We start from the raw sequence: 20719 nt of genomic DNA, 5'->3' as shown, positions 1-20719 counted from the left end.
GTCTCAGATGCTGTCTGTATCTATTAACCTTCGGGTTGGTGAATACAGTGTTCCATTTGTACGCTTTTTTTGTGTGTGCTGTTGGTGTGAGGGTCGGCATGCTCACAGGTACGAGCCCTCATGGGTACGAATACACGCGGAGGCCCAAAGTTGACACCTTGCGTCTTTCTTGAGCATTTTTGGTTTTATTAATGAGGTGGGGTCTCTCAACTGAACCCAAGGCTTGCTGAGCAGTTAGACTAGCTAGCCAGGTGCCCCGGGGATCCTGTCTCTACCCTGTGGCTGGCTACCTTGCCTGCTGGCTTCTTATGTTGGTTCACAGATCCAGACTTCAGTTTTCACAATAGCACATCACATGCTTTTCCCGCTGAGCCGTGAGAAGGGATTTCTACCTGCTAGCCATAAGAATGCCGGGTCCAACCAGACGTGGGCAATAAATGGCTGCTTAGGGGGCTAAAGATAACCCAAGAGAATTTGGCTGTGGACACGTGACCTTCCGGCTCCCTACAATTGTGAGAATTTTAAACTGTCGTTCAATCAGCATAATATGGGATATTTAACAGGGCACAACACTTCTGCCTGATGACAGGGTCAGCGTGTCTGAAGGATCCAGGCCCCAGTCATCCACATCCTCGACTGGCTGGCCTGACCTTTTGGGGCACGTGCGTCCTCTTGCAGAGTCAGGCAATAGGAAGGAATCTTGGCAGTTGCTTTTCTGCTCTCTGTGACCAAATGCCTAGCAAGAGCTTTTTTTTTTTTGGCTAGGGTCAATTCCCCTGGGCCCATGGTTTCAGAGGATTGTTGTCCACTATGGTGGGGAGAATGGGGAGACTGGAACAGCTCAGATGCTAGCTCTGTGGTACAGGAACTGGCATTAGGATCATGACATCGCTGCAGCTCAAGACAGAAAAGAAAAGAGCTCTGGCTAACCTGGAAGTGGGCATCACCCTCAAGGCCCAACCCACAGTGATTGTTTCTGCTTAACTATCACACTCCAAAACAACCTCCCAGAATGGCACCACCAGCTAGGGGCCAAGTGTGCGAACATGTGAGCCTGTGGGGACATTCCACACCCAAACCATAATAAGCTTTAATGCCCGAGTCTCCCCGAAACTCTGAGATCACCAACACATGGCTCAGAGTGGCATTGGGTCTGTGTTTTTATACTTATACACAGACACGTGTGTAGACTCTCTGACAGACACGTGGGCAACACAGAAACATAGCCATATAAGCAGACACATAGACACACACAGACACAAACACATACAAACAGGCACACACACACACAGACAGGCACAAACACAAACAGATAAATACACAGACGTGCACATAGACAGACAGGTAGTCAAGCTACATAGACACAGACCAGCACACACAAGCAGATATGCTCACACAAAGCTCAGACGGTTGCTGGTTCGATGAACAAGTCATTCCACTCTTACAGATTTGGCAAATCACAGGAAGTGAGTTTGGAGTCAACTGCTGGGTATGTTTTCATTGAAATCTGCTGCTTTCTGTTCCTCGGGTGAGTAACTGGAGCCCGTGAACATCCTGCGTTTCTCATCATGTTCTGCAGTAAGGCCCTGTCAACACGATGGGAGGATTCCCACCTTCTCCGCTCCCCGTCTCCAATCGCTCTTGTTGCTACATACTGGAAAATATCATTTTTAAAAGCAAACATGACAAGCTTTTGAAAATCTGCCACACATGCACCCTTCCCCCGACCAGATGGCTCCCGGCTCTCCCCAGCCTTGGCACCCATCCTTCCTCTGACGCACTGCGGGTGACATGGCTTGGATGTCTGTCCCTTTACTTTTAGGTTGTCATGTTTCTCTGAATCAGTGGCAAATGTTGATAGAACGCTAACATGTTTTCTGAAACTGGCTGAATGAGTTGCTTTTGATGTGGTGTCTCAATCCGACACTGCTGATTCTTTATAGATAGAGAAATCAGAAGAAAAACTCAATTTTATGCAGAAAGAGACTAAGCAACTGATCTTTCAAGAGAGAAAACCCAGGAAGGAGAGGAAAGGAAATGGAAGGGAGGGGAAGGAAGGAAGAAGAAGGGAGAGGAGGGGACACTTTTACCTCTGTGTCCACCCTCCTTCCTGAACTCGATTCTCCCTGACTTTTCCCTGTTTTAATGGAGTCTGACATATCTTTTGCTTTTCTTTGTAATTCTTTACCTTCCCCAGATAAGGATCATTGTCCTTATCTGATTAAAAACATAAAGAGAGGTTTGACATTTATAAGCCTTACTCGAAGAACATTTGCTGTAGCGAGAAAGGATTTTGTGTCCGAAGACGTAAAACACAGTGAAGACAAGAAGAAGTGGGAGGAAGGGGACCTGGGGACCTACAACTTCATTTCATTGTCCCTAAATCTCCAAAACTTGTCTTGAAAACAGGGGTGCCGACCTGTGTGCTATCACCTGTGGACTGTGCAGAATCCGAGCTGCGAGCAGCAGCCCATCAGGAGACCCGGCACACAGTGCCTGGCACCGGACACCCACCTCAGCCGTGCTGAATGGGGAGAGCTCTTGCGGTTTGTGTGTAAGAAGAGCCTCACAGTGGATTTTGTGTTTCTCTCAGATATTGCCCATCTGATGTGGTTTGAGAGACTCTACGTGTGGCTTCAGTGTTTTGAAAAGTATCTCTTGTACCCGGCCATCGTCCTGAACGCCCTCACTCTTGATGCCTTCTCCATAAGCAACTACAGGAGACTTGGGACCCAGTAAGTGGTTGACAGTTTATTGTCAAACTAATGGGGGTTACATTTTCAGAACCAAATACGTTTCCTCTAAACAGACAGCAAAAGCCAGTGTCCCGCACCATACATAGTGGCCTCATGAAGGGAACCAGGGCCGTTTTTTGCACTGAGTAAGCAGTTACTGTGCGGTGCCAGGGACGCCCCATGGCGGTGCAGAGGATAAACATCGGGGGGTCTGAGCATCTCCCTGCAGAAGAGCAGTTGATGCTCCTCAGGTGACAGGAGCTCAGCATGAATCGGAAATCCCGGAGTCTTCACCGCTGCGCTTCAAGCTTCGCAAATTGCTTCGTATCATTTTCATTTAGCAAGTACATGCTTTGGGGAGGGGGGAGGCGACCCTGTCACCGCTCTCTGCATTTATCAAGAGCGGCCTCATCAAGGTGTCCATGTTCTTGCAAAGCACGAGCCGTGGGAGATTAAATCATTAGTTTCGTAGACAAACAATTCCTTCTGAATTTACAAATGGAACTCCACTTGGTAATTTGCAGGTCTGTTGTTCTAACAGAAGGTGAGAGGCGCTGGCGAGGATGAGAGGCGCTGGCCAAATACCGTGTTATGGTGGGGGAGGTGAAGAAAAGCAGATCCTAGGAGGAAAGGTTTCTCACGGGTCTGCCTTGGTCAGCTGCTCAGTTGATGCCATGACAGAAAAAATTTAGGGAATTGACTTTTTGTGTTGTCTTTTGTTTGTTTGTTTGTTTTCGAGACAGGGTTTCTCTGTGTAGCTTTGGAGCCTGTTCTAGAACTAGCTCTTGTAGACCAGGCTGGTCTCAAACTCTCAAAGATCTGCCTACGTCTGCCTCCCAAGTGCCGGGATTAAAGGCGTGCGCCACCACTGCCCAGCCAGGGAATTGGCTTTTAAAGGTGATCAGAAAGCTGTTGGTCTCTAAGAGCAGCAAACACGAGAAGCCCTGGAGGTGGGATGTAGAAATGACGGTGGCTTTATTAAATCTCTGCATTTCCCTCTGTGTTCGAAGCATAACGTGGGCTCTTGCCTAGACAAGGCGCACGGGAGCAGACCCTGGCTGGGACAGTGCACACGCACTCTCCCATGGCGTCCGTGGCCTCACATACACCCTGAAGGTGCTCCGTGTCTGCGGAGGACAAGGACCCGTGACCACAGCTTTTGAGGGACAGCAGTCCCTTCTGCTGTTGTAAGAAAACACTAGCCAAAAGCTGCTCAGAGGAGGAGAGGACTCAGGGGCTTACACTTCCAGCTCCGTCACTGAGGGAGGATCTGCTGTTGTAAGAAAACACTAACCAAAAGCTGCTTGGAGGAGGAGAGGACTCAGGGGCTTACACTTCCAGCTCTGTCACTGAGGGAGGAGTTTTGTTTGCTGTTCTGGTTGGCGCCGTGAACCTGGGAAAGCGGAGCCTGAACATGAAGCAGACTAAAGTCTCACGCAATAGCCAGCTTCATTCGGAGCACCAGACAGTTTATCCTCCGAGGGTTAAGGAGAGCCATCCGAGTGAAGGATACAATCATAAGAATAAGCCGCGCGTGGCAAAAACGTGCTTTTTCCTAGAGTCACGAATGACAAGAGCTGAAGCAAACTCACTTGTGTCTCCTAGGAGACACTTTCTAAGGAACAAGCCGGTGTTTTTGAAGAAACTGAGCTCACAAGACTCTTGTTTTGTTTCTGTGGAGTTTCTCGCAAACACTCAGAATTCCCCTTGCACAACTCCATTCTTGAACTGTATTCTACTAGAGCTGAATGCAGAAACCATTGGAGGAACGCGGCTTGCTGATTCTCTCCCAGGTTCAGACTTAGCTAGCTTATTCATACAGCCACGGGCCACCTGCCTGGTGCCACCTGTGGAGGACCTGGCCCTCCTCCATCCATTAACAATGAAGACAATCCCCTACAGATATCCACAGGCTGAGTTGAACAAGGCTTGAGCTTCTCTTCTCAGATGACTCTAGGCTGTATCGATTGACAAAACTAACCAGGACAGACATAAAATGTCTTCATTGGCAAGGAGGCTATGCCAGGGAGTCAGTTCAGACCAAGTCTCCATTAAAACTTACCCTAAGAACTCTGAACTCTGAATCCAGCGATCTGAGTTCAAATCTCCGTGGGACCTCCATTATATTAGGAAAGAATCTTAAAATGGGCGGCTCCGCCGATGCAAAGAAATCCAATTGGGTCAGATTAAACCGAATTAAAATGCCCATTGTTTTATTAAATACAGCACTCTCAGGTGGCTGAGTGCATGGCGGGGAGACAGAAAAGTGGGGAGCTGATGCAAACCTGGAACCAGCTGTTCCTCCTCTGGGAGCTCACTTAAATACCCTGTGGGAGTGGTCCTGATCCTCCCCCGTGAGGGGTCAGGACCTGACATGCTGGAATTTTGAGTCCAGACCAATGCAATTCCTAGACCAGGGGGCTGGGATGGATGCCAGGGGCTGGGGTTAAGCTCCCAACTTAACACTCATGAGCCTGCATGAGGTGTGTTGCACAGTCAGACCTCAAGGGACCTTAGTGTAACACATTGCATGACGTCACTGACCCATCCTCTTCTTCCCACACAGCTGGGACATTTTTTTGATGATCACCGCTGGCATGAAGCTACTGAGGACCGCGTTCTGTAACCCGGTTCACCAGTTTGCTAACTTGGGTTTCACGGTCATCTTTTTCCACTTTGACTACAAAGACATTTCTGAGAGCTTCCTCCTGGATTTCTTCATGGTGTCCATTGTATCCACCAAGGCAAGTTCCTTGCTCGTTTTCTTCATTTTTATTGATGGAAAGGCCGTGTCTCATGTTAATCCTACTTTTCCCTTCTCGCTAGAATGGAAGGAAGGTCCAGACAGACCAAAGACAGAATCCCATTGACGGCCAGCGTGATGAGCAAAGAGCTTATTAGGGTTATTTACCCAAGCTTGGGAGACACGCAGACAGTTACACCCCAGGAAAACCCCAAATATGGTGTGTCAAATGCACAAGCAGCTATAGCCTTTAAAAGTCCACAGCTCCCACTAAATCTTCTCCTCCTATGTATACCAATACTTGCCAAGTCTACATGCAGCTGAGACAGTAAGAAGTGGTAGCTAGAATTTCAAGGGGGGATCTAGTGGCCTCCTCCTTTAGGAGGGGGAGGAGTTGCTAAGCCTTAGCTTCCGCCAATGAACCCTTTAATCCTGGAATCTCTGCTGTACCTGAGGCTGTACCCTCACTAGCAGCCTCTCACGGTCCTGAGTCTTAGCTGCTCTCCTTGACTCCCTTATGACTTCAAAGCCCATACCACATGGGAGATGACTCTTAGATCTTGCCATTTGACTTTTAGCTGGAGATTCATTCCTGACCCTCTCTAGACCATAGCTTCTCTATGCTGACCCTGAGCAAATACTTTCCAGATTTTACCTCAGTAATAACTGGTCTCTTCTTAACCACAACTGATTCTTCAGACCCAGGTGACCAGCATCAATTGTCCCAATAAAGCAAAGGTTTCATTTTATTACTGCTGGTCTCTTGTTAACCACAGCTGATTCTTCAGCCCCGGATAACCAGAAAACATGGATTTTTATTGAAATGATCACATTGATGGCCCTGATAAAGTTGTCGAGAGGCTCTCAGTTTCTCTCTGACACTCACAAGCCAGTCCTCCACTGACTGCATGTCTCTCAGAATTATCTGCTCCCACAACACATCTTTAAGCTATGAGCAGTGTCTTTCCAGACCAAAGCTCCAAAATCATCCATCTTCCTTGTATAAAATAGTCCAAGACACAAAAGCCGCACGATGAGGTCCATCACAGCAAAACCCCATTCCTGGTACCAATTTCTAGTCTAGTTTCCCTATTGCTGTGATAAAACCTGGGGAGAATGGGTTTGCTGCATCTTACCTCTTACAGCCTGTCATCAAAGGAAGCCAAAGGCAGGAACTAAAGCAGACACCACGGAGGACTACTGCCTGATGATTTTCCCCGGTCTAGGTCTTCCTGCTGGGGGCGACACTGCTCACAGTAAGCTGGGCCCTCCTACATCAGTCACGAATCAAGAAAACTCCCTATAGACCTGCCATTCTGGTAAAGACAGTTCCTCAGCTGATAGGTAGGTGGAGGTCTGTGTGAAGTTGGCAAAACCTGATCAAAACGGCCTTGTGCCGATACTCTTTCTGTGTCTTCCACTCGGATGCTGGTGTTAGAGGTGTGCACCACCACGCTCACTTTGTGTAGTGTTGGGGCTGGAACCCAGAGCTTCACAAACACTAGACGACTACACCTCCTATGGATCCTTTTGATCAAAATACATGTGACTTCAGACAGAACCAAACTAGGAACTTTCCTATTTCTTCTAATTGAAGGACCATTTAAGCATTGTCACTTAAATCAAGCATGGTGGCACAGGGCTGCAATCCTAGCACTCAGGAGATAGAGGCAGGATGATGAAAAATTTAAGGTCGTCCTTGGCTACATAAAACTCTCGCAATGCTCTGGGAGCTTTCTGGTCCATCCTGATCTGGAACCACAGTAAGCTGTGTGTGGAGGACACTGGGTGGCTAGGACTGTCTCATTATAAGCAGAGCAAAGATGTCAAAGATCCTTGCATAGCATCCCATCGGCTCTGGGACTTTTATAAAAACCATTTTGTCTTGAATAAGTTTTGCGAAAGGATGTGGTTGCATGACCTGAGAAAACCCTGCCATCCCATAGCACACTGAACATGAAATTCTGCAGACCATTAGTTCAACATGGGTGCTTTTGCCACTCAGGAAAGTAAAATTAATGGTGAGGGTGTCTCGTGGTGATACTGCTTTAATAATTGCTACCAAGCCACAATGTGCAGCCTTGTTGTGGAGGACCGTGGTTCATGTTCAAGGTCTCTGCAGCCATCTCTAAATGGCATTTTCTTGTACTTTATGCGTCTGGGTGGACAATCCTGTATTTAAAATGAATTACTTTTTTAAAGAGTTTGGGATTTTAGAAAATAGTTTATTCAAAAAAAACTTTGTTCCGAAATCAGCTACTGGACTTGGAAGGCGGCTCAGTTGGTAAAGCACTTGCCGCACCGGCATGAGAGTCCAAGTTCAGGTCCCCGGAACCTAGGAATGACGGCATGCTCCGGCAATTGCAGTCATCATCGTGTGGAGAGGAAGAGTCTAGGGCTCACCGACCAGACAGCCTAACCAAGTCAGCTAGCACCAGGTTTACTGAGAGACCCTAGCTCAAAAAAATAAGATATTGAACATTTGAGGAAGACACATGACACTTGGCCTCTGGGCACCACACATGTGTGCGCATGCACACACAAACCACACACAAAATCAGGAAAATTGCTATGATTGCCAAGCACTGTCCTGGGGCCATCTGTCCATAGTGTAGTGGACAGCCTAGCCCTGGGACTCCGTGTGGGCCAGGCACCACCCAGAGCACTTGGCTCATTTCACAGCTTGATCGGCCTGTGCCCGTCAGTTTACAGATGAGGAAACTGAGGCAGGAGAATAGTGAGTCGTGGGACGGTCTCCTGACTGCAGATGGGAGAACTAGATTCAAGGGCAGCCTCTCAAGCTAAGCCTGTATTCTGTGGTGACCCCAGGTAAGCCTGGGACAGGAGGCTCGTGAGTAAGGAGGTCATTGCATGGAAGCTTCCAGAAAGCACATGGAAGCAGTGCCCAGCTAGCCTTCGTGAGTGGGAATGCAAGTGCTGACTGGAGCTTTGAGGAAGAAGGGGGTCAGGCAGGTGGAGTCCACGGAAGCTTCCAGAAGCTTCGAAAGGTTCAGGAATATAGGTTGGGGCATGTGCCTGTGTGTGCATGTGCCTATGTGTGTGTGCCTATGTGCATGCCTCTGTGTGTGCCTGTGTGTGTGTCTCTGTGTGTATCTGTGTGTGTATCTGTGTGTGTGCATGTACCTGTGTGTGTGTGCATGTGCCTGTGTGTGTGTGCTGTGTGTGTGTGTGCATGTGCCTGTGTGTGTGTCTCTGTGTGTATCTGTCTGTGTGCCTTTGTGTGTGTGCATGTACCTGTGTGTGTGTGCATGTGCCTATGTGTGTGCATGTGCCTCTGTGTGTGTATGCATGTGCCTGTATGTGTGTGCTGTGTGTGTGTGTCTCTGTGTGTATCTGTGTGTGTGCATGTGCCTGTGTGTGTGTGCCTATGTGCATGCCTCTGTGTGTGCCTGTGTGTGTGTCTCTGTGTGTATCTGTCTGTGTGCCTCTGTGTGTGTGCATGTGCCTGTGTGTGTGTGCCTATGTGCATGTGCCTGTGTGTGTGTGTGTGTGTGTGCATGTGCCTGTGTGTGTGTGCTGTGTGTGTCCCCTTATGTAGCTCAGGCTGTCCTTGAACTCTGTCTTTGACCCTCATCCTCTGGAGTCCTGGGGCTGCAGGCATTCCTCAGTGTCTCTGTTGGAAATAAGCTGTGTGGTTCATGATAAGAGCTTGAACCAGGGTGGCAGAAGGGAGCAGAACAGGAAAGGGACCAAAGAGAGTAGAAACCCTGGTGACCTGTGCATAGCTGACAGTGACCTGTGGGGGAGCCATGTGGGTAATCTGGGGAGACAGGGCCTGTTGTTTCAAGTAGACACTGAGACCCTGATTTGTTTTGTTTTTACAGATGCAGGAGGGCAGAGTCAGAGCTGGGGTCTGAGCAGAATGCACTCCTGGGGCAGGAGATTGTGGCGGGGAATGAGGGTCCAGAGAGATGGTTCTGTAGCTGGAGCTTGCTGTCTACGCACTAGGTTCTGAGCTGGTTCCCCAGGGCAACATAGAGATAAATTGGGCAGGATGTGTGTGCTTGTAATCCCAGAGTGGGGAAAACTGAGGCATCTCTGGGGCTCAGTGGCCAGACAGCATAGCTCACTTGTTGAGTTCTAGGCCTGTGAAAGGCCTTGTCTCAAAACAGAAACAAAATGGTAAACAGTACCTGAGAAATGATACTCAAGATTGTCTTCTGGCCTACACACACACACACACACACACACACACACACACACACACACACTGCACATATGTACACACACATGGTGCATGCATGTACACACACGCCCACAACATACAAAATGAGCCAGACTGGAGACCTGCCCCCACAAGGCCAATGTATAGAAGCATGTGGAGAACAGTTCACATCTTACAGGTCACTCTCCAAGGCCCGGGCCGCTGGCTCATGTGCTGTGCTTCTGTCTTTTTCTCTTAATACATTGTCTCTGTTTCTTCCACTCTCCACATGGCCCTGTCCATTCTTGTTGGAGGACATGGGGACTTGACATGCTTGTGTAGAACACTCCAGCCCATAGTATTAAACCTACATGGTCCTGCACACACAGCCTCTTTCTTAGAGAACCATGAAAAGGTGGTGAAGGAACTAAAAAGAGCTGACGGCCAGGTGCCCTCTTCTCCAGAGACAGAACGCAGCCAAGCTTACCCCCACCCCCGAGTCTCCTGTTTGGCATCCTATGATGCCCTGGCACCACGCCCTTCATGATATTCATGAGGGAATGGAGACGTGGGGAGACGTAGGGAAGAATGGAGATAGCTGGGACCTGGGCGCAATTACAGCGAGAAACTGCTGGATTTGGAATCCTCCGATGTCTGATTACTGCTTTTGCTTCTGCATAAATACAAACTGCTGTACCAAGCAAAAAATAATTGTAATAGATTCATTTAATCACAACACCGCTGTGTTGGACCTGCAAGGGCTTTGTGCTTGCAGATGTGCCTGCCCTCCCTGGGGCCGTCTGTCTGACGGCATGGCTGGGCCTGACCTACTTCCTGGCTTCCAGGGAAGGTGTCTGGAGAGCCTCCCAGGACACAGGCACCAGGGGAACACAGACAGAGGAATTCGTGATCGCCCAGTCCTTTAGGGGGAAGGGGGTGTATCACTTAAGCAAGTCTTGTTCATGCTTGCAGTTTTCGCCTAGACATGAGCCACGGACGGACTCTTAACAGTTACACCAAGAGTGACCCACAGTGGGGGGGGGCAGGTGGGTTTGCAGTCCTGGGGTGTCCGTCTGTGGCAGGGAACCTGAGCTTGTCTGGTTGGGTTAATGGTGGGGGAAAGGGAATTCTCTACCCCAGAAGGAGGCCAAGGATGGAAACTGGTTAGAGCATCTTGTCACTGTCACAGAGTCTGGGACAATACAGGTCAGGGAGACTGGGCTTCCTGTGCCTCTAACAGATGGGATATTGGGCTGGTGAGGTGGCTCGGCGGGTAAAGGCGATTGCTATATGGGCCTGATGACCCCAAGTTCAAACTCTGGATCTCGTGTAAAAGCAAAAGAGAGAAGAGACGCCACAAAATTGTCCTCTGACCTCCACATACATAACGTGGCATCCATGCCCCCTCCCTGTATCAAGCAATCACAGACATATACACACAAAAACAATTTAGAGTATCTTTTAAATAATTAGACTGAGCTATGATCATCGCTCTGAGAAAGGCAGACTCTGAGCCAGTGTGTGGATCTGCTGAGATGAGCCGGACAAGCCTCTCTGCTTGACCTGTGGCCTCTGGGGAGCATCCATATCAAACACTGTTTCACACCGCCTGCTGGACAGATGATGCTGGGAGGTGGAAGCCAGCAGTGATCTCATGGACCGTACCCCAAAACCAATGTCCTTTAAATGGCCTTGATGTGGCGACCAATCTAACCTTTCTCTCTTCGCTTTCAGCTCGGGGACCTGCTACACAAGCTGCAGTTTGTCCTGGCCTACGTGGCCCCTTGGCAGATGGCCTGGGGTTCTTCCTTTCACGTGTTTGCCCAGCTCTTCGCCATCCCTCATATCCTTTCTGCTTGTTCTCACCTGCCGAGCGGAGGTTTGCATTTTACAGGCTGGGGCTATCCACTGACCAGGAGTAGCAACACTGTAACACCTGCCTGGTTACATTTTAACAAGGGTGGGAGTGGGGGGGGGGCGGTGTCGGGCACTCTGGGTCCCCTCCAGTCCACTTAACCTTAAAAGACACTGGGTCATTCTAGACTCTGCCTGCTCCTCAATGCATGCTCAGCGGTCATTTTTTTTTTAAAAAAAACAAAACATTTTATTTCTTTATTTAGAGGGAGGCATGTTCCATAGCACAACCGTGAAGGTCAGAGAACAATTTGTAGAAATTGGTTCGCCGCTTCTGACACGTGGGTCCCGGGAACAGAACTTGGGCCATCCAGCTGGAGACAAGTGTCTGTACCCACCATGTTATGTTATTTTGTTAGCCGAACTCTTACTTTTTTCTGAGGCTCCCATTTCCCGACTCCAGGTATACAGTCAGAGAGTTGGCCTTTTATATGAAAATAACTGATTAAATAATTGGGTTGTCGTATGCAAACTCGTACACATCTATTTACCCTTAAATGTTATAGATAAGGGTAATGAATTCAATATTTTCTTTATTATATTTTGACATAATATAGTTATTGTATCTACTTCATCAATACTAAGAAATCTAGAATTAGATACAAGTAGAATTACCCCTAAATGCTTCCAGAGACTACAAAATTAATCATGGTTTTATTTTGTGGTTGCTAGGCAGGACTGGTTTCTGTACATTTTTAATGTGTTTCCATAATGATAATTAGCTTTAAATCGATTTAATTCAGTTCAAAGCAAGTTGGAGATGCCATTTCTAATGATTGCATTGACACAGATAACTAAATTTTATGCCCAATGCAGAGAGACATGAAAGTTGATTTTTAAAAGTCATTCATGGTGACACACACCAGTAATCCTAGCATTCAGGAAGAAGAGGCAGGAGGATTGTCTACAAACTTTAGGTAGGTCAGATCTACATAGTCCAGGCTGGTCAGGTTACATTGCCAGACTTCATCAAAACTACAGCAAAACCAACAAAGAAAACACCAGAATACACTTGAAGAGAGAGGTTTGATGTCAGCCTAAAATTCTGTCCCTCAAGCTTTCGTGTGCCACTGATTCTAGTGATTTAGTATTTTTTGTACCCATGATTGTGGTCACAAGGCTCAGAGCCACTGCTGTCAGAATCCTGGAAGGAACCTGTAAGATGCATAGGTAGATCCCTGGGCTCTGCACAACTTCAAGGTCAGGTTCAGGGGCGGGTCTGTCACGACAACAAACACTCCTACCAAAAGCAACTGAGGAAGGGAAGGGTTTATTTGGCTTAGGTTCCGGGTTCCAGTGGAATTGTCACGGAGGGAAGTCAAGGCGGAAACGCAGCTAGTTCATTACACCCGCAGCTAAGGGCGGTGAGAAAGGAGCGCACCCTTGCCTGCTGGCTCTCACGTGCTCCGCTTCCTTTACACCGCCCAGCCCATGACGTGGTGTCACCCATATTTGGAAGAGGTCTTCCCACCTCAGTGAATGACCGAGACAGTCCCTCTCAGACATGCCCATGGGACAGCCTGATCGAAACAATTCCTCCATAGTCCCTCTTCCCAGGTGATGCTAGGGTGTGTCAACCTGACAGGAAAACCAACTAGTAGAGGTGGACACAGGAACCACAGTTGTGTCGACACCCTCGGATGAAGGAACTAAACTCCAGCAAAGCACTCTGGGTGCTGTTTGCTGCCTTGAATGGGGCTGGGAGCTGGGTTCCCATGAATTCCTCACAGGAAATTTCTTATTCAACCTGGGGACCGGGACAGAAACATACTTGTGATCATCACGAAGCAATAACATATTCTAGATTTTTAAATTTTTAAAAATTCATTAAAATGTCTTTTAAACCAACTACCACCTCTGGCTCTTAGAATCTTTCTGCCCCTTCTTCCACATAGATTCCGAGGCTTGAGGAGAGGGTGTAGCAAAGACATCCCACTCAAGGCTGTGCACTCCAAATTCTCTCTCTCTGCACATTGTCCAATTGTGTGTCTGCCTGGTAATTGCCATCTCCTGCAAGAAGCTTCTCTGATGGTGCATGGGAGTCATGCTGATCTATGGGTAGAACAATATATCACTAGGAGTAGGTTATGGTGCTGTGTTCATTTAGCAGGATAATTCCAGTAGGACCTATGGTCTATTTAGTACCATGTTCTTGGCCACAGTAATAGTATGAGATACGAATTCAATCTCATGGAGTGAGCCTTAAATCTAATTTTTAAAAGTTGTTGGTTAATCCCCTAATACTTGTGCCTCTATTGTAACCATGGGCACAGCCTGTAGAAAGGTCGCTATTGTAGCTTGCACGGTTCATCGCTGGGAGAGTGAAACTGATGATCACTTGTGCACAGCGTGGTATATTCCTGTTCTTAGACCTACGTTGATATTTCTAAATCCTTTCAAGGTGATTTGGCAGAATAAACAAAGAGGGAAAAAAATGTTTGTGCCGCCCTTTAACTGCAAGCCACTTTGTTTCCCTAAACAGAGTCCTTTAAACAAAGATAGGGGGACTTCTTATTTCTGATGTATTTCTGAGGTTTCTCACCTGGAATTTCAAGCATGTTTCTTAAATGAAAATTTTCAGTGAAATACAAGTGCATGGTGAGGAACCACTGTGGCAGTTTAAAGTGGGACGCTCAGATCCCCAGCCTTTCATGACTGGTAGGGCTTCCTGTCAATATCTGTACTCAGTAGGTAAGCGTGGGTCCCAGTGATTCCTTGTGGCTTTATGGCTTGGGTGCCTGTCTGTTGGGTTCATGCCCGAACCCGTGTTGATGACTCAGTAAATCCCCAGGGAATCAAATTAGCCAGCATGGCTTAAAGCCAAGTGCTACCATTTGTAGATGCCTTCTCTTATGTCATGGAGACATGAGGGCTAGGAACTCATTCCGTAGAGTGTTCGCCTCGCAAGCAGGAGGACCTGAGTTAGACTCTTAGAACTCAAACCAAGGCTGAATGTGTTGATGGGCGCTTGTAATCTCCATGACAGAGAGGCCGTGGAGGCAGGAAGATTCCTGGAAATCACTAGTCAGTCGACTTAGCAGCCTCCTTGGTGAGCCTCAGGTCAATGGGAGACCCTGTCTCCAAAAATAAAGTGGCTGTGTCTGAGAAAAGCCAGTCAAGAGTGAGCTCTGGCCTTTACATGAAAATGCATCCAAGTATGCGCGCGCATGCGCGCCCCTCCCCCCCCCAAGAAATGGAGACACTCAAGATGCATATTTGACAACCAGTTTTAGAATATCCCATTCATCTCTTCCCTAAGACTGGCCCTTTCATGACATCACTCATCCGTTCTGCTAAGACGAGGCCTTCCAACTGCCCTGTGCTGGCCACTGCCTCCAAAACTTCTCCTTCTCCGCAGACCTCCCCCTCCTTGTTCAGTGATGAAGATCAGGACTCTTACCACCCAGCGTCCACATGAGATGAAGGGCGGAGAAGCTGGGTATACATAACGGTTCAGAGAAAGGTGTCAGACCCCTAAATCTCAGCCTGGATCCCCACTAATTGCCAAGTGTTAATTATCTCATCGCCCTATTAAGAAATGTGGGCTCCATCCCACACCGAGAACCGGCTAATTTGCTCCATTTGGGGATTGAGTTAGCTTTCCAGCCAGCAAAGCCCTGTGGATAAATTGCTTTCTCCAGTTCTAGCCTGTTTTCCCCTTTGCCACCTCCACTGGCTTCTGAGCTTCCTGCCTCTGGGGAGAAGAGCAGACCCTTTGAACATGTGTAGACACTGGGCCCAGCTATCGTCCCATAATTAGACGGCCTTCCCTAATTATCGCCACTAAACGTGCATTGTGAGGAGGGAAACTTAAGCCTCTAACGACTTTCATAGAGTGCTTAATTATGGTGTTGCGGGTTCCATTTTAATTATACTTTCCTCTGGTCATCTGCCTTGTGGGCTGACCTTTGGGCCCGTTCTGTTGGAAGGAACTGAAGGAGGCTTTGGCGGACCGCTGCTCTAGGACTCCGGGGCCTGTATTGGTGTTCTTAATCACAGGTCAGCTGACTACGCAATCACTGTCCCATGGAGAGTCTCTTCGTTCATTCCCTTCTCTACCCTACCTCTCCTCCCCTAGAGTGCCCAAGCTTTTCTTTGTGTGTGTGTGTGTGTTCATATGCACACACAGAGAAGCTAGAGGTCAGTGCTGGAGTCTTCACTGATAGCCTCCTTGTAGCCCAGATTGGCCTCGAATTCTTGCTGTAGCTGGGATGACTTTAACTTCTGTCCCCCTGCCTAGTGCCGGGATACAGATGAGTGACACCGTGATCTGTGGACATGGCGTTTAACGACAGCACGTGTTCTGCCTTAACCCCACCCTCTCAGACTCGGCCATGCTTTTCTTCCAGACGTTTGCCACCTCGATCTTCTCTACACCCCTGAGCCCTTTCCTGGGGAGCGTCATATTCATCACTTCCTATGTCAGGCCGGTGAAGTTCTGGGAGAGAAGCTATAAGTAAGAACCTGACGTCACCGCTAAGTCTCTGTACGCCATGTGCCCAGGACCTACTCCCTACCCCTCTGGGAGGTTTTGAACTGTTTATATCCTCTGGAGAGTGGGGCTGATCCAGGCTCCCATGGTTCCCCAGTTCAAAGTGTGAATACGTGGTTTGCTGCTAATGTGATGTGAATCAGGGGTTCTGCTGCTGGTGCAGTATGAACCAGGGATCTGCTGTGGTACAGTGTGAATCAGGGGTCTGTTGTGGTGCAGTGTGAATCAGGGGTCTGCTGTTGTGCAGTGTGAACCAGGGGTGTGCTGCTGGTGCAGTGTGAACCAGAGATCTACTGTGGTGCACTGTGAACCAGGGGTCTGCTGTGGTGCAGTGTGAACCAGGGATCTGCTGTGGTGCACTGTGAACCAGGGGTCTGCTGTGGTGCAGTGTGAATCAGGGGTCTGCTGTGGTGCAGTGTGAACCAGGGGTCTGTTGTGGTGCAGTGTGAATCAGGGGTCTGCTGTGGTGCAGTGTGAACCAGGGGTCTGCTGTGGTGCAGTGTGAACCAGGGATCTGCTGTGGTGCACTGTGAATCAGGGATCTGCTGTGGTGCAGTGTGAATCAGGGGTTTGCTGTGGTGCAGTGTGAATCAGGGGTCTGTTGTGGTGCAGTGTGAATCAGGGATCTGCTGTGGTGCAGTGTGAATCAGGGGTTTGCTGTGGTGCAGTGTGAACCAGGGGTCTGCTGTGGTGCAGTGTGAACCAGGGGTGTGCTGTGGTGCAGTGTGAATCAGGGGTCTGCTGTGGTGCAGTGTGAACCAGGGATCTGCTGTTGTGCAGTGTGAACCAGGGATCTGCTGTGGTGCAGTGTGAACCAGGGATCTGCTGTGGTGCAGTGTGAATCAGGGGTTTGCTGTGGTGCGGTGTGAACCAGGGGTCTGCTGTGGTGCAGTGTGAACCAGGGATCTGCTGTGGTGCAGTGTGAATCAGGGGTCTGCTGTGGTGCGGTGTGAACCAGGGGTCTGCTGTAGTGCGGTGTGAATCAAGGGTTTGCTGTGGTGCAGTGTGAATCAGGGGTCTGCTGTGGTGCGGTGTGAACCAGGGGTCTGCTGTAGTGCGGTGTGAATCAAGGGTTTGCTGTGGTGCAGTGTGAACCAGGGGTCTGCTGTGGTGCAGTGTGAACCAGGGGTTTGCTGTGGTGCAGTGTGAATCAGGGGTCTGCTGTGGTGCAGTGTGAACCAGGGGTCTGCTGTGGTGCAGTGTGAACCAGGGGTGTGCTGTGGTGCAGTGTGAACCAGGGGTCTGCTGTGGTGCAGTGTGAACCAGGGACCTGCTGTGGTGCAGTGTGAATCGTGTCTGCTGCTGGTAGAGTGTGAATCTGTGGCCTACAGATCCAGCTATAAAAGGAAAGAGTTAAGCTGTCAATTCTTAGCAGCTAGCCCAAGGGATGTGATGGGCAAGTCATGGCCCACCTTCTTTGATATGCCAGGATTGCTTTGCCATGTCCCTTCTGTGAGCATTGGAAACTCACCACAGCTCTGCATAGACAGTGCATCACCGAACCTGTAGGACACATTTACTCACCTTTTCCTTGACTATTTGGACCTGCCACCAGTTTCCCCAGGGGGCAGTGGTGGAATGGTGTATCTTGTTGCTATTTTCTGATAGTGGGGTTGGAATCCAGAGCCCAGAGCACACTGAGTCCACTCTACCACCCTTCATTAAGGGCAAAAACAATATGGGCACAATGACTTACTGAGAGTTGGGGGAGGGGGTTGTTTGTTTGTTTGTTTCCAAGACTGGATCTAATGTGTTCCTGGACTTGTCTCAGAAGCCTTATGTAGCTAAAGATGACCTTGAATTTCTGATCATCCTCCTGTCTCTACCTTGCTAGCGTAGCTCACATCCCCAGGATCGGCTGGTCAGTCCCATGCTGGCATGATGCTCAGCTTGCATCTTTAAGACCATAGTGACAGTCATGCGTCTCTTTGTGTCTCACTCTGGAGGTTCTCTGATGTCCTGATTTGCTCTTTCAGACAACAGAGAGCTTGAGATAAGACAGATGAGGTGACTCTCCCCTCCGTACTCCGTACAAGCTCAGTCAACAAAAATTCCAAACCAAGCGTGCTGAAGGAAGTTTTTAAAAATACCCTGGAGAGAAATGAAGTGGAATAGAACAACATTAGAGTAATCGGAGTCCAAACGTGGACTTTGAGCCAACAATACTGTAGTCAGACCAGGGCTAGAAGGGCCATCCATTCCTAACCACAGGGACAAATGCTGTCTGCCTTACTCCAGTCAGGAGCAGTGTAACGAATGGGAGGAGTCTCCCATGAACAACCAGTGTGCTGGCAAAGCGACCGTGAAATAGTTTCAGCAAAGTATGTAAGGTGTACATCCGAAACGACGTGGCAGAGCAGGTGACTGGCTTAGGAGATGTATTGAGGAGGGACAGGATTGTCGGGAGGAGGCCAGCTCTGTTCCCAGCATGCCGTCCTAGACCTCCAGGTTGGCATTGTCCACAGGACACAGTGACTTCACAGGGCAAGTTTTGGAAAAGATATCCCACCCACAGGTGCATGCCCAGCTGACCGGCCTGCATCCCAGAGATGGGGGAGGGCGAGAAGGAAGCAACAGATCGGATGGTGTGCGATGGGGCGCTTCAGGCAGGAATCCAATTACAGAGGTAATTAGCACCTCTCAGTCGTGAGCACCAAGGTTCCACGCGGACCTCACTGGAGGAGAACTCTGATTATAAAACACTGGAAGCTTCCCTTCTGTGAGGGAGATGCCCTAGGCCTGGGGGTACCCAGTGGCCTGGCGGAGCTCAGACTGCCCAGAGCTCTGGAAGCTTCCCTTCCGAGATGAAGATGCCCTAGGCCTGGGGGTACCCGGTGACCTGGAGGAGCTCGTGAGGACTTAGTGAGCTTTCTCTGTTCCAAAGAGGCTGTCACCTTTGGAAAGACAGCATTGCAATGGACGGAGCTTTAGAAAGTGTCTACATTCCCTAAGGAGTGGGATAATTGACTTTCTTTTGGCTCAGTCCCATGTTAAAAATTGTTTATTCTGCAGCTGGAAATTCCATTTGTCCCAGGTCTTAAGGTGAAATTAAAATTCTGTTTAGGGATTCAGTGTGCAGACATGGGACCTCGGCCTTCATTATGCGGGATTTTGTTGTTTGCTTGGTCTTCTGTGGCCTGGGCTCTGCTGTTTTGAGAGATGCCATGAGGCTGTTGGGAGGGAAGCTGAGGCGGGATGGAGCAGCGTGCTGAGATTCATGCCTGTTGAGCGCATTCACAGAGCCATTGTCTGCAGTCCTTCTGTAGAATCAGCCGTCAGGTTCACGCTGGACCCTAACTACATGGCTGGTGAATGTCTAAGGTGGATACGGAAGCAAGTGATGCTTTTGATTTTTTTTTCTGAAGATGAGCCATTTCACTGATTCAAATATAATCCCATCCTAGTATTCTTGCAATCAGTTCCAATCCCTGGGAGGCAGGTTCAGCCAAGACGTCTGCGTCCCAATGACATTCCTTGACATTTCTGACAAATGCTCATTGTTGGTCAGGTCACACAGAGCGTGTCAATGCCTTTAAATCGAAGTCAAGTGGGAAGCATCAGGGACAGCTGGGCGGGCTTGGCAGATGGCTCAACCAGTAAAGCACCTGCCCTGAGAGCATTAGGATCGAGTTTAGATCTCCAGAACCTGTACAAAATACCAGCGGTGTGAGCCTGGGATCCAGCAGAAGGATGGGAAGCAGGGACAGGCAGACTCTTGAAAGCCGATGGGCCAGGTAGCCTGGCTCGTGGGATGAAGTTGCAGGCCAATGAAATACTCCCAACTCAAACAAAAGGTGAAAGGCACCTGCGGACCAATGGCCTAGATTATCTCCTGTGCCTGCAGACACACACACACATGCACACACGCACACATGCTTACACATATACACACATGCATGCACTCACAGCTGCTTCTCCTAGGAGATACCACAGTAAGAAATCCTTCAGAAGTGCCAGTGGGACCCTGTGTATAATGTGGTATTCATGCTGTTGTGTCTTGACAAAAAGCCTTTCTTAATGTTGGTGGGGTGGACTTAACAATGTGAAATCACCATGTTTATCACAGATAAACATCATCATCTTCCTGACAACCTCTGCCATTTAAAGGCTGATGAGGCTGGTACTCTGTGTCTGAGATGCAAAGACAGCTACTCAGACACAGGCTCTCCAAGTAGAGCACACGCTGACGTTCAGGGGTCTTGAGGCATGTGAATGAAAGACAGGCATTGTCTCAGGGGTACTGGTAGGTTGAGCAGCAATGCCAAAGGTTCTTAACCTGTGGGTGTGACTCCTTTGGGGGTTGCATATTTTTCCCCACTGTTGACTCTCAGAAATAAGGCTGGCCATCACCAGTGCTGTTTAGGAGCCCTGAACCAAGATGCATTGTCAGGGTAGACCCTGTTCTGGCAACCCCTTCTTGCCAGGTCTGCAGAAAATCTGGCCCTTTCCTAAGTTTGTAAGAGTTGTTCTCATGGCTCAACCAAAGATAAACCTGTAAGTATGCCCATACTTGTAGAAGCTTGTGGCAGAGATGCCGACTACCCACAGGCATTTTCTAGAACCAACTGGAATCACAGATGCTTTGTGTGAACACAGAAATGGGTTGGTGGGGTTCTCAGTGGGTGGCTCATGCCAAGCTTGGTGACCTGAGTTTGATCCCCAGTACACAC

General features: G+C 48.9%; 1 protein-coding gene across 1 annotated transcript in view; it reads left to right on the top strand.

The window, feature by feature from the left end:
- Pcnx2 (pecanex 2) overlaps positions 1 to 20719 on the top strand; it is a 121489-nt gene that overhangs the window by 74764 nt on the left and 26006 nt on the right. The window contains exons 20-23 of the mRNA XM_075977696.1: positions 2594 to 2735; positions 5302 to 5479; positions 11378 to 11487; positions 15885 to 16013. Coding sequence (XP_075833811.1) covers positions 2594 to 2735; positions 5302 to 5479; positions 11378 to 11487; positions 15885 to 16013 — 559 coding nt within the window. The remainder of the gene's footprint in view (positions 1 to 2593; positions 2736 to 5301; positions 5480 to 11377; positions 11488 to 15884; positions 16014 to 20719) is intronic.

This window comes from Microtus pennsylvanicus, chromosome 6 (assembly GCF_037038515.1).
Source record: "Microtus pennsylvanicus isolate mMicPen1 chromosome 6, mMicPen1.hap1, whole genome shotgun sequence".
NCBI lineage: Eukaryota > Metazoa > Chordata > Mammalia > Rodentia > Cricetidae > Microtus > Microtus pennsylvanicus.
The sequence above is the reverse complement of the archived record's forward strand: the minus strand, read 5'-3'. Positions and strand labels throughout refer to the sequence as shown.